This window comes from Etheostoma cragini, chromosome 20 (genome assembly GCF_013103735.1).
Source record: "Etheostoma cragini isolate CJK2018 chromosome 20, CSU_Ecrag_1.0, whole genome shotgun sequence".
In the NCBI taxonomy this organism is placed as follows: Eukaryota; Metazoa; Chordata; class Actinopteri; order Perciformes; family Percidae; genus Etheostoma; species Etheostoma cragini.
In genome coordinates, this window is record NC_048426.1 from 23,096,146 (window position 1) to 23,108,235 (window position 12,090).

At 42.3% G+C, this 12,090-nt stretch overlaps 2 protein-coding genes and 1 long non-coding RNA gene across 3 annotated transcripts in view; 1 reads left to right on the top strand and 2 right to left on the bottom strand.

The window, feature by feature from the left end:
• Positions 1 to 1,413: 1,413 nt before the first annotated feature.
• On the top strand, positions 1,414 to 2,353 carry LOC117935524. Its single transcript, XR_004654782.1, has 2 exons — positions 1,414 to 1,936; positions 1,971 to 2,353. It is a non-coding gene; the product is annotated as an uncharacterized LOC117935524 (long non-coding RNA).
• Positions 2,354 to 2,889: 536 nt separating this feature from the next.
• Positions 2,890 to 9,789, bottom strand: cx52.7 (connexin 52.7). Its single transcript, XM_034857681.1, has 3 exons — positions 9,563 to 9,789; positions 4,309 to 5,784; positions 2,890 to 3,151 (listed from the first exon to the last, which is right to left on the bottom strand). The coding sequence occupies exons 2-3, from the start codon at positions 5,743 to 5,745 to the stop codon at positions 3,113 to 3,115; spliced, it is 1,476 nt and encodes a 491-aa protein (XP_034713572.1). The 5' UTR covers positions 5,746 to 5,784; positions 9,563 to 9,789; the 3' UTR covers positions 2,890 to 3,112.
• Positions 7,941 to 12,090, bottom strand: part of ankrd6a (ankyrin repeat domain 6a) — a 16,431-nt gene continuing 12,281 nt past the window's right edge. Inside the window, exon 16 of the mRNA XM_034859169.1 lies at positions 7,941 to 7,960. The gene's annotated coding sequence lies outside the window, so the exon portion shown is untranslated. The remainder of the gene's footprint in view (positions 7,961 to 12,090) is intronic.

A 12,090-nucleotide genomic window follows, 5' to 3' on the forward strand; every position in this document is an offset into this window, starting at 1 on the left:
GGTTGGTTGGTTGGTTGGTTGGATGGTCGGTTGGTTGGTTGGTTGGTTGGATGGATAGATGGCTTTGTTGGTTGGATGTATGGATGCATGGATAGATGGATGGATGGATGGTTGGATGTATCGAGGGTTGGATGGTTGGATGGATGGATGGATGGATGGATGGATGGTTGGATGGATGGTTGGATGGATGGATGGATATTCATAAAGCTACTTTTTGTGAGAGTCAAATCAACAAGGGACAACCCCCCTCCTCTTTAAACATATGGATACCCAAACTATTCAATATAAATAAATACATAAATAATCATATCAATAAATACAGACAATATGGAATATAACCACGAAACCCACATTTTTAAAACATTGCATCAAATAAAAACAGCCGGAAACAGAAGGAAAAAAAAAGACGTGTAATAGGTTATTATGAAAAGAAATAACATTTCATGATAGGTTTTAAAACGTATGTGGATTATTTTACAATTTAGTGGCTATATTATATATTGTGTTCATATATTAATATGATTAATTACACAACATTGTGTTTATTTAATATTGACAACTGTGGGTCTCCATATGCTGTCATAGGTCTCCCATGATAGAGGAGCAACTGTTTAAAATATACAAATGTACTTTTATGATTTAATTACTCGATTAATTAAAAGCTGCACTTCAGAGATGTGGAACATAGACACTGCACAATATTCCTCAAGTACGGAAGATGATTAGAGCAAAACATTTAGACATCTAAAAGAACAGGGACTCATTTTTGGGAAAAAGGCAGCAGTTTGAGAAAAAGATAGGAACAAATCAGAAGTCTGACGATATTTAAATTATGACCTATTAAGTATTTAATCCCTTATCTTTTCCCAGCAGTATCAATTGACTAGTTAGCACGGAGCATCTGTAACACTGGTGCTAAAGAAATCCCATGTACGTTCTATGACTATTACTGCCGACCATGAAGCACGCTCGGGATCTGGACTATGTTCGGATGTGGTTTCACTTCATTTTCAGTACGGTACAAAAAAGAACTTATCCATTATATTCTGTATTATTGTGCGCTAATGCAGTGCAGAAGTTCTAAATCAATGTGTGCTTACAACCAGGGTTGTAGTACCCGAGTCCGGTCTTGGACGCATTTTTCTATGGGCTCGGACTTGTCTCGGACTCGCTAGTATTTGGACTCGGTCTCGGTCACTGGTCTTGCCCAATATGGCTTTTGGTCTTGACCGAGTCCAGGTGTCTTTATTGTCTTGATAATAATATTGGAGGGAAAGTGAAACCCAAATTGATTGTCTCGACACTGTCATGCATAAGACTTTTTTTTCTGTCCTGGACTCGGTCTTGTCTTGGACTCGAACCTTTTTGGACTCGGCCTTGTCTTGGACTCTAACCTCTTTGGACTTGGTCTTGACTTGGACTCGACTAGTCCTGGTCTTGGACTTGTCTTGGACTCAACTAAGGTGGTCTTGACTACAGCCCTGCTTACAACTGCGTCACAAAATTGTCAAAAAAAAGCTCTGCTAGCCGTAAAAGATGACACGTTTACAGCGACAGGTTAGCTTACAACGGCAAATATTCAAATATCTGCAACTGTAGTGAACTAAGTGAAAAGGTAAACCGCTTGTTTACACAGATGCTGAAATATTAACGGGACATCCGATTACTCATGTTAACAAACATGGGACTAAATGGCTAGAGATGGCTAAATGAAGCTTCATGAACCATTGTCTTTACTTCCTGAGCCCACTAGATGGCGCTCTCTGTTCAACAGAGGCGTGAAAGCACGCTGAATTTCCATTCTTTGAAACCTTTTCTTTAAATCAAGAGCGCCATCCACGTGGACGGGCTCAGAAAATCATAAAATTAATGATTCATGAAGCTTCCAGAGGGTTAATTTTTCTTCATAGGACGCTTAAGTTTCTATTTTCCCAACGTATCTGAAAGCAGCTCTAATCTCGGTACACCAGTTATTGTGTAAACCATGAGTTGTGGTTATCATGAAAAGGTTTTCCTCTTTGTTTTGGAATCAAATACTTAATATTTATAATAAAAGGGTGGCAGACCAAAGGAAGTACTCATCCAATCTTGAATCTAATCTGTTTACAGAATGCGTAAAGGCCACTTGAATCTCAGATTGTCATTTTTGAGGTTTTTTTTAAACTCAGTTGAACTGCACTTATCTACCTGGATGATTCAGCATACCTCTACTTATAGGTAAGACTGTACGATAGACATGTAGACACTTTCTGTGGCGTTGATTCCAACTTTTTACAGTGGTTACTTCGATGTATTTGTAGATTTTGGTGAGCCATTTTTTAAGTGTTTTTTATTTATTTTTTGGGAGTACCTGCAACATGACTGTTAAATGCAGATGGAGCATTTTTTTTAATTCCATTTTTATCTTCGAATGTTCAAATGGCCTGTGTTATGTTTAGGTTTCTTTGTAAATCTTTGTGCAACATGTCACGTTTTTGTTTATTTGATATGAAAAGGGTTTTAAAGGAGAAAAAAAAACAGCATTTTGTCTAGGCATTTTTTCTTGAGAAATAAAACAAAAAGCATGAGATTTCCACGGTGTGGTGTTGGTGTGTGTACTTGGATTAAATAGCTGTTGACAAAATGGTTGCTGTTTTGTTAAGAAGCATTTAATCTGAATACAATAGAAAGCATCATAATTTCTCTGGACATGACTGTATATAGATGACTATACACAGATACACACAGATTCTAATCAACTCTTCAACTTAGAAAAAGTATTTTAAAGGTCATAACGTCCATGTTACAGAAACCGATTCTCTGAGGTTTGATCCATAATCCATTGTGTTGTTTCTGCACAAGGTAAAAAAAAGAAAAATTGAACCAACAGATGGAAAGATGTCCAAATAAAAGATACAATCCTTTCTACCACACGTAGACGTCCTAAGGTGCTTCAATTCCAAAACCTGCTTGGTCTCGGGCCTCGGCACTGAGTCCGCTGCCTCATCACGGCTGACTGCTTTGCTGGTTTTGGCCCCATGTGAACTGAGTGGGGAATCAATGTTGACGGCTGGATCACTGATAAAGTTTGTGGAACACGGCTCCTACGGCCATGATGCGAGCCATCGTCGCTTCACTTCTTCATGATAGAGGAGATATCCAGAAACATGCTCTGAAAAAAGACAAAGAGGACAGCTTTGACTTAGACTGCGACGGCCAAATGAAGCTGCATGAACTTTTGTGAACCATTGTCTGGATTTTCTGAGCCCACTAGATGGCGCACTTGGTTTTAAAGAAAACAGGCTAAAGGGATGGTAATTCAGCGTGCTTTCAACCCATCTGGTGGGCTCATTTCGGCCATCACTACATAAAACAAACATTGTAAACCTGGTATTTAGTGAAGCAAGTATCTGTTTAGTACCTGTTCAGTGTCATTGCATAACTGAGTGCACCTAATATTCTTTAAGTTAACATTTCTGGAAAGGAATATTTTCACCATTGATAAAGAAAGGTGAATAAATCCATGATGTTCATTAACTCCAATTCCAAAAACGTGGCAAAAAGTCCTCCAACCTATACGACTAAATGCCATTTGTTCCTTCCTCTCTGATATGACCCAAAGCAGCGTTTCCTGAATTAGTGCCTGACCGGTGGCCGGACATCAACAAGTCCTCATACCTAAATGTGATGGTTGATGGTGATGGTTTTAAACACGTGGTTAACATGAAATGGTCACAGTTCAGGTTAAGTTCATGTAACAAATGGTTAGGTTTTTGGAAAAAGATCGCAGTTTGGGATAAAATAAGTATGTTTGTTACCATAAACTGTAAAACATAAGGGACGTAGTATCTGTGATCTCACCCATTGGTTTGTGGACTGCCGTTTGGAAGCCTGCATTTTGCATTTTGGCCGTCGCTATATCGGTATTTTGGAGCCAGAAGTGACCACATTTGGACAAAAGGTCATAGCCGGGAAGGACAACGTGTCTAAGAGAGAAAGTCGCCAATTTTCAACCCTTCTGACACGACGGCAGAACTAAGAGCTCATCGAGGATCGACAGACTTAAGTTACCAGCTAACGCTACCACTAGCTAGCTAGGTTGGTTTGCAGAACGCCGAACAAGGCATTTTTAGGAAACCAAAGTGTTCAAATTAACTTTTATGAAGTGAAAAAAACACACAGAGACCTTGGGCAGACCTAACCCAGGTGAGGCAGAAACTGCTCCGAGATTGTCAGGTGCACTTTGTTTTCAATAACTTTGCCTTTGTTGTTCTGGACTACTGTGAAATATGATTCATGCACATGAGACAACTGCTGCTCTTTACTTGCCATTGACATCCTTCGGCCTCCGGGAGGCGGCATCATGGGCATGTCTCCCTGCAGGGAGCCAAGTTCATCAGACTCCTCTGAGGTATGTAAGGAAGGGCTCGTGGAGCCGCTTATGGAGGAGTAGCTCTCCGATGGTGGCCTGGTCATGAAGCTGGTCTTCCTGGGGTTGGGGATCAGTACTTGGCTTCCCATTGACTCCCTACGCTCATCTTCATCCAGGTCTCTGATAGCGCTGGGCCTTAAGATGCCAGCGCCAAGCAGAGCTTCCAAATGACTCGGGCGATGGGGTTCTACCTCACAGGGATCCTCTCGATGACTTGTTGCACTTCCCTCCTCCATGGACGCAGCAGAAGCCCAAGCAGGCTGGTGGTCCACCTTAGCTGTGTGGACCTCTGGACCTTCGTGGGTTTGTAGGTCTTGAATTGCACAGTTCTGGCCAGACCTGGGTGGCATCCTAGGTTGGGGACAGATATAGCTGGTCTGACTGTGTCCGACATAAGCCAAGCTGTTGTGTCTCGATGCATCCTGGTTGGCTTTCAGCACAGGGTTGTAATAAGGAGGCTTCATGTCCGCCTCTGGAATCACTTTGAAGGTCTGAGTCAAAGGCCCATTGTGAGTTGATACATTACTCATTACACAAAGGTGTGGAAAAGATGCCTTCTTCTTGGACTTGTAAATCAAACTATCGTCTTCCGCATACCTCTCTCCATACAGTGTCTGTTTGATTTTCCTGATGCCCAGGTGGGATATTTCCAGAATATTGAGGAAAAGTGACACACCAGCAATGACGATCATGAAGACCATGAATATGGTCTTCTCTGTGGGCCTGGAGATGTAACAGTCTACGCTGTTGGGGCATGGCTTCCTCTCACACCTATAGAGGGGCTCCAGTTGGACGCCATAGAGTGTATACTGGCCCAGGATGAAGCAGACCTCCACCACAGAGCGTGTAAGGATATGGATGATGTAGGTTCTCAACAGAGAGCCTCTGAGAGGAGCCTTCTTCACCTTTTTCTGCTCTTCTAGCTTCTTTAGCTCCCTCTCCATGCGCTTATGTTCGTCCAAAGCCGACTCAACCTCGTCCAGCTCCTCCCTGAGCTGGGCCCGTCTGCGGTGGCGCTCCTTATCTAGTGTTTGGATGCAGTAGAGGGCATGGCCCATGTAGACCAGCGAGGGTGCAGAGACAAAGATGACTTGCAGGACCCAGTAGCGAATAAGGGAGATGGGGAACGCGCGGTCGTAGCAGACCGACTTGCAGCCTGGCTGGTCAGTGTTGCAGACGAACTCGGACTGCTCGTCATCCCATACGTCCTCAGCAGCTGCACCCAGGATCAGCATGCGGAAGATGAAGAGTATTGTAAGCCAGATCTTGCCCACGATAGTGGAATGAATGTGGACCTCTTCTAGGATGCTGCCCAGCAGGTTCCAGTCACCCATGGTCAGCTTCTCACCACTTCACTGCCACATGTCCTCAAACTGTGGAGACACAGCATGCACACATTAGCCTCACAAAGCCGGACTACATACAATATTAGGTGTGTTTTTTGCTATGAATTTCTAAAGGAAAGTCCCAGTTTACAGATGTTATTTTTTGCAGCTTGGGCCGTCAGCTCCGTTTGTCATAAAACATTGTACTTACTAAAGGGATTACTCAGATCTCAGGACATGGTAACCTTGCTTAAAATACATCCAAGAGAAACACAAGCAGTCATGTGATCAGACAGGTAGCACGCAAGATGGTAGTTTAGTGCTTCCTTTGAGGGTAAAACCACTTAGAATACCTCTTTATGCAAAAAAACACACACAGCACAGCACAGCTACTCTAAATCCAACATGACAGTTGGGTTGTAAATAGTAATGCCCAAATAAAGCTTCCTTAAGCTTAATGAATGATGTCAGTTTTTAAATGTTTGAGCCCAGTAGATGTCAGTCTTGGTTTAAAGCTCTAGTGCAGAGTTTCACCACCCCCACCCTTCCCTTTTCTGCCTGCTGCTGGCTTCTCCGGTCTTACTGCATCAGCTGGCAGTTTGGGAGAGTTAATAGGCCGACACCTGTGTAGGCTGACACCTGTGTAGGCTGACACCTGTGTAGGCTGACACCTGTGTAGGCTGACACCTGTGTAGGCCTCAATCAAGGCCTCAACGAAGTCTACATATACTAGTCATGTCTCACTGTGTGTGTCTCTGGCTTCTCTCTCCAGGCCACACGTCTCTGGTTTGGGATTCTTTTGCCTACTTTTGTTGCAATCACCCTTCATCCTCACATTGTTCCCTTATCCATACACTCAAATCGCCATTGATGCCCAACACATCATGAAAAACAATTGCACTGCACTTTAATCTGTCTGGTCTCACCTCTTTGTCACATGCTTTGAGCCGGTTTGTGAAGCTTCATTTGGCCGTCACCAGTTGTAAATGACTAAGTAGAATTATTTGTGCGGCGCTTTTTACAGACATAAGTTATAACATGCTTTACAAAAGGCATTAGACAACATACAAGAAATAAATCAAATCCTAACGACAAAATAATTACATTAAATGTTACAAAAATGCAGACCTGGTGCATATAAGTTACCCAACAGATATGCATACCTGGGATAGACAGTTAATTTATCATATGTGAGGTTAGAGAGCAGGTTGAGGAATATGGGTGAAGTAGCGCCGCCACATGCTCTGTATGTAAGTGTGAGCAATTTAAACTGGCTCTTTTATGCAACAAGGAGCGTGTAAAGATATGTAAAGGGTACATTTACATTATGTTAAGCCTTTTTTTCCTATGTTTTTGTGTCTAAGTGAGGTAATGGTCCAGTATTAGGCCCAATCAATGCAGTCGCCAGTGGGAAAAACAAGCTGGGGGGAAAGCGGTTGTGGATGTGAAAGTTGGGATGGCAATTTTGCCGTTTACATACATTTTCTATTGCAAATAAATGCAGCTGAGCTGGGGGTTTATTTACGTGGTTGCAGGCATTGTGTCCAAAATCTCAGAAATCCAAGAGAGATCCAAGAGTCAGTACTTTAGTGAGTAAACTAACATAAAACCGCCTCTACACGGCGCAGAGCATGTTCAGCAACAGAGGCCAAGAGCAGCACAGGTAGAACCATTTCGCTCCTGGCTTTGGTTGCACCATGAAAGGTCATCGGCAGTAAGGTCGAAGTGTAAATAATTTGAAGTTTAAGTGCAGCACTCAGCGCCACGGTAACGCTTCCTCCCAGCTGTCCCAGCTGTTTTTCCAGGAAAACAACTGCACAGCCATGAAAGTAATTTCACCAGAATTAAAATACATTTACACTTAGTGTATTGAGCTACATACTGGATCAATCAGCAAACTGTGTATGTGTGTGTGTATTATATATTAATGTGTGTATTAATGTTTGTGTGTGTGTGTGTATATATGTGTGTGTGTGTGTGTGTATATATGTGTGTGTGTGTGTGTATATATGTACTGTGTATATGTGTGTATATCATGTAAATGTGTATATGTGTGTATATCATGTAAATGTGTATATATGTTTATATATTATGTAAATGTGTATATATGTATATACGTTTATATATATTTATTTACACACACTAACACATGTAAACACGTGCATGTGTGTGCGTGTGTGTGTATATATATAAAATATATAGGCTATATATATATATATATAGCCTATATATATATATATATATATATATATATATATATATATAGTGTGTGTGTGTGTGTGTATATATAATATATATGTGTGTGTGTGTGTGTGTATATATGTAAATATATACACTCTTCAGGTGTGGGGGGGGGTGATCTTTAATACAATAACTACATTGCCCATTATCAGCAACTATTCATTGAATGCTCCAAAGGCTCATTCTGTTCATTAATCTGATTTAATTTTAAAAAACTAACTAGAAAAACATTGGAGAACCCTTTAGCAATGATGTAATCACATAATGTAATCTGGAAACTGCCCTGGTTAAAAAAACAATGCAACATCTATATGTAAATATGTGTGTGTGTGTGTGTGTGTGTGTGTGTGTGTTTGTGTTTATATTTGTATGTGTATATGTGTACACAGTATTTTATTTAAAGTTATGAACATTGCTAGTGGCTTTGTTTTTCCAGTGACGAGGGACCGTCCTAGCAACTGTCTACTCGTCCAATCATGTGTAGCAGGGTTCATGTTGATGTCTGACTGAAGGAGATCAATCAGGGGCGGAGCCAGATGCTGTAAACATTAGTGGCTCAGCCCAAACCTGGGGGGCGAGGGGGGGCATGCTCCCCCTGGGACATTTTATTTTCCCATTCACGGCAGCAGGTATTTGCACTAGTATTATTCAAGCAATTTGAAAATAGAACGCCTTAACTCCTGTAAACCATTTGTGAAAAACATGATGGGTGCCAAGTAAAAACTGCATTTGATTAACATAAAGTGCGCCAGCTGTAAAGGGGGGACTCGTGGGTACCCATCGAATCCATTTTCATTCAGTTATCTGAAGGTAGGAGATCAAGGGACCCCATTAAAAATGCCCATGCCAATTTATCATTAAAGCCTAACTGTGGAAGTGTTACTTGGTGTCATGTGATAAAACAGAGCATGTTACAGCCTCTGAAAGACTAAGTTCAGGGCTGGAGCCCCAGGAGCCCCAAACCCCCCCCCGGCTCTGCCTCTGAGATCAATCGTGTCTTTAACAGCCAACTTAAAAACCAGCCCTGTCCCAAGCAAACGTCTGATCGGACCAAGAGAAGAAGAGAGAAGTCCAGCTGTGGTCCGGCATTGTGACGTAACTTTCTTACAATCCAACTGTCAATCAATCAAAAAACAACATGACCTCACCATTTATGACTCCATTGATTTTAAAGGACTTGAAATAACAGTGTCAAACCACAATGTTTCAGCATGTGCCCAAAATAGGTACAATCACATGATCATTGGAGCGGTACGACATGTCCTAGCCATTACCAGCCCCTAATCATTGGTGTGCAATCACCAGCCAACCCATGCAGATACAGAAGGATTCACACAAAATGAAATAAGGTGCTTTGGAAAATAACATACAGTCGTTTTTTTTCCTTCTTTAAGTCTGCAAATAAAACTCCCCAAGCATAGTCTGCAATTCTGTAATTTAGCCTTACCTTCTTTTTACAATAAAGATAAAGAACAAACATGTGACATTTACCTTCAGGCCATCTGAGAACACGATGTTACATGAGTCAATCCTGGACCAATGTCCATTGGGTTTCAAAAAAATCAACCGTTTCAGCAGCACTTACATATCACTGGTATGGGTTCCTTCTTTGCCTCTTGATGCACTTCATCCCATGTAAATATAGCCATCCTCGGAGTTAACTGTGTCTGTATGGCTACCCCATGGAGGTGTTTGGTGATCCTCTTGGCCCGTCCCAAACTCCAGTCCACATCCCTCTGCTCTGCTCTGCTCTGTCTTTGTCTTTCTGTGGACTGTTATGTCCGTTGGGAGTGCTCTCCCCCGTGCAGGGTTTACAGGATGTGAGCATCGATCGCCTCCCGACGGGACAAGGCCCCCACCCCTCTCCCTTCTCCCACGCCAGCGGTGCCAACTCTAACCAGGGCCATCGATATCGGCCTCTCTGACAGAGAGGTGCTATTTGTTTGTTGCTGGTCTTTCACAAACTGTAGGGCCCTCAACATAAAGATGTAACTGAGCTAACAGGGGAGCCATAACAGCTCTAATGAGTACGGTGTGATGTAATGGATTATGTTCTACAGGCATGGCGTCAATTCAATCAAAAGTGAACATTGTCAAAGTCTTACTGTAAAAAAAGTGACAAAATTAGGAATTAGGAACACTTTGGGCATCATTTGAATGTGTTATGCTGCAGTTAAAGCTGCATCAGTCAATGTTTTTAAATTAATAACTAATCATATTTAATGTAGGGATGGACTCACTAGCAGGCCTAAACCTTTAAAAAAATGAAAATAAAACCTTTTATAAAATCTTTTTACAGTTTTTTGCTTCATGTGGACAAATGTTAACATAAAAACTGCGGCATATTCTGGGAATATTATTATTTTTTTGCCTCCCCCTCAGAGTTAATGATTGATTTCTCATACATATGTACATTGTAAATGTCTGTCAGAGCTTTGTTAATCAATTCTTTAGGCTTTTCTACAGTGTACGCATTAGTTCAGTTGTGCATGGTGTACTGAGTCGCCGGTGTGATTCAGACCAGAGTGCACTGCTGTCCTGTGTGCCAAACTGTTAAATAATACCAGGACAGAGGCCTGAGTTTTTTAACATATTGAATGTTGACACTCTGCTGGTCAGGGAGGCCCACAGACCCCCCCCTCTGTCACAGCGTGAGGCAATAGTACATATATTACTGGCTTGATTTGAGAGTCCTGGTGCTTGGGTGCATAAAATGACCAGCTGTGCCTGCGGGGCCTTTAATTAGGTTTCCATCGCGCTCTGACAGAGTCAATGGAGCATTGATTTGATTTTCCCTCCAGAAGCTGCAGCTTAGGTCGCTGAGGCCAGATGCCAGAGGTCACACCAGGATCATTGGATTACACAACCAGCGTCTGCTTCATCGGGAGCTCCACCCACTGCGCCCAACGGCCAACTGAAAGCCGGGCAGCGGAGGCGGGACTTTGCCGAGTCCCGGTGTCTGTTGACACCAGGGCCCCCGTTCAGCGCCAACACAACGTAGCAACACGTTCTTCTGAAACTGAAACGGGAGTGCGTTGAACACTCTGCTTCAGCGCTTTGCCTGTTTTACTGCCACGAGTTTACAGACACGTCTCTGCAGACTGGGAACCACCAGACCTACAACCACGAAACGACACCACCCACCAAACAAGAGGAAACACAACTCAAAGCCCGTTGCACAACCTTCTGAGGAAACATGTCGTTCAACTACACTGTAAAAAATTTAACGGAAGATTTACTGACGATTGTCAAGTAACGAGAGTTACTATGAATTCTTTTTACAGTAAAGGTACGATACTTCTATTTGCAGTATTTTATGTATTTATTGTAAAATACAAAACAATTAAACACAACATAAGATAAAAAAAGTAAGATAAAAAAATGCAGAAGTTTACTATTAACTTGGTGGCTGAATTGTGATTTTTTTTAAAATTACAGTTTTTTACAGTAATGCTTTGACCACTGTGATTTCAACTGTAATACTTAGACCACTGTGATTTTGTCGTGTTGACAAGGTTGTAATTAACTGTGTTTTTAGTCTGATTAGATGTCCTTTCCTCAGAAGCATCACTTCTTCAGCTCTATGGGCGGAGTTTGCGACGGCTTTCGGGAAGGCTGCTTCCCTGCGTCCTCTCTCCTAGCTTCTCTGAGACCCCTCCCCCATCCTCGCTCATAGCTTCTCTTAGACCCCTCCCCCATCCTCTCTCATAGCTTCTCTGAGACCCCTCCAGCATCCTCGCTCCTAGCTTCTCTGAGACCCCTCCACCATCCTCGCTCCTAGCTTCTCTCAAATCTCAACTCACCCTCAAGTTGGCCTTAGTATCCGGGGAGTGACGTAATGCACATTTTAGGGGCTTTTACTCCTCCAAGTATTCCCATTTTATTCTACTACCTGTGTTTTACTGGTTCAGAGGGAAATGGACTTTTTACTGCACTACACGTTTGGATTTCAAATGGTACTTCCTAACATAATATCAATAAAATTACAGAGGCACATTGACTTTATCTGACAAGAAACACTTTAGGGACAGGAAAGGGGTTGAGAGAGAGAGAGAGAGAGAGAGAGAGAGAGAGAGAGAGAGAGAGAGAGAGAGAGAGAGAGAGAGAGAGAGA

Bases quoted from the DNA above. Each gene is read 5' to 3' on its own strand.
- cx52.7 (XM_034857681.1), bottom strand. From the start codon at position 5,745: ATGGGTGACTGGAACCTGCTGGGCAGCATCCTAGAAGAGGTCCACATT. The intron at 3,152-4,308 runs GCAAGTAAAGAG...GTCTTTTTTCAG, and splicing joins GAGGCCGAAGGATGTCAATG to AGCATGTTTCTGGATATCTC.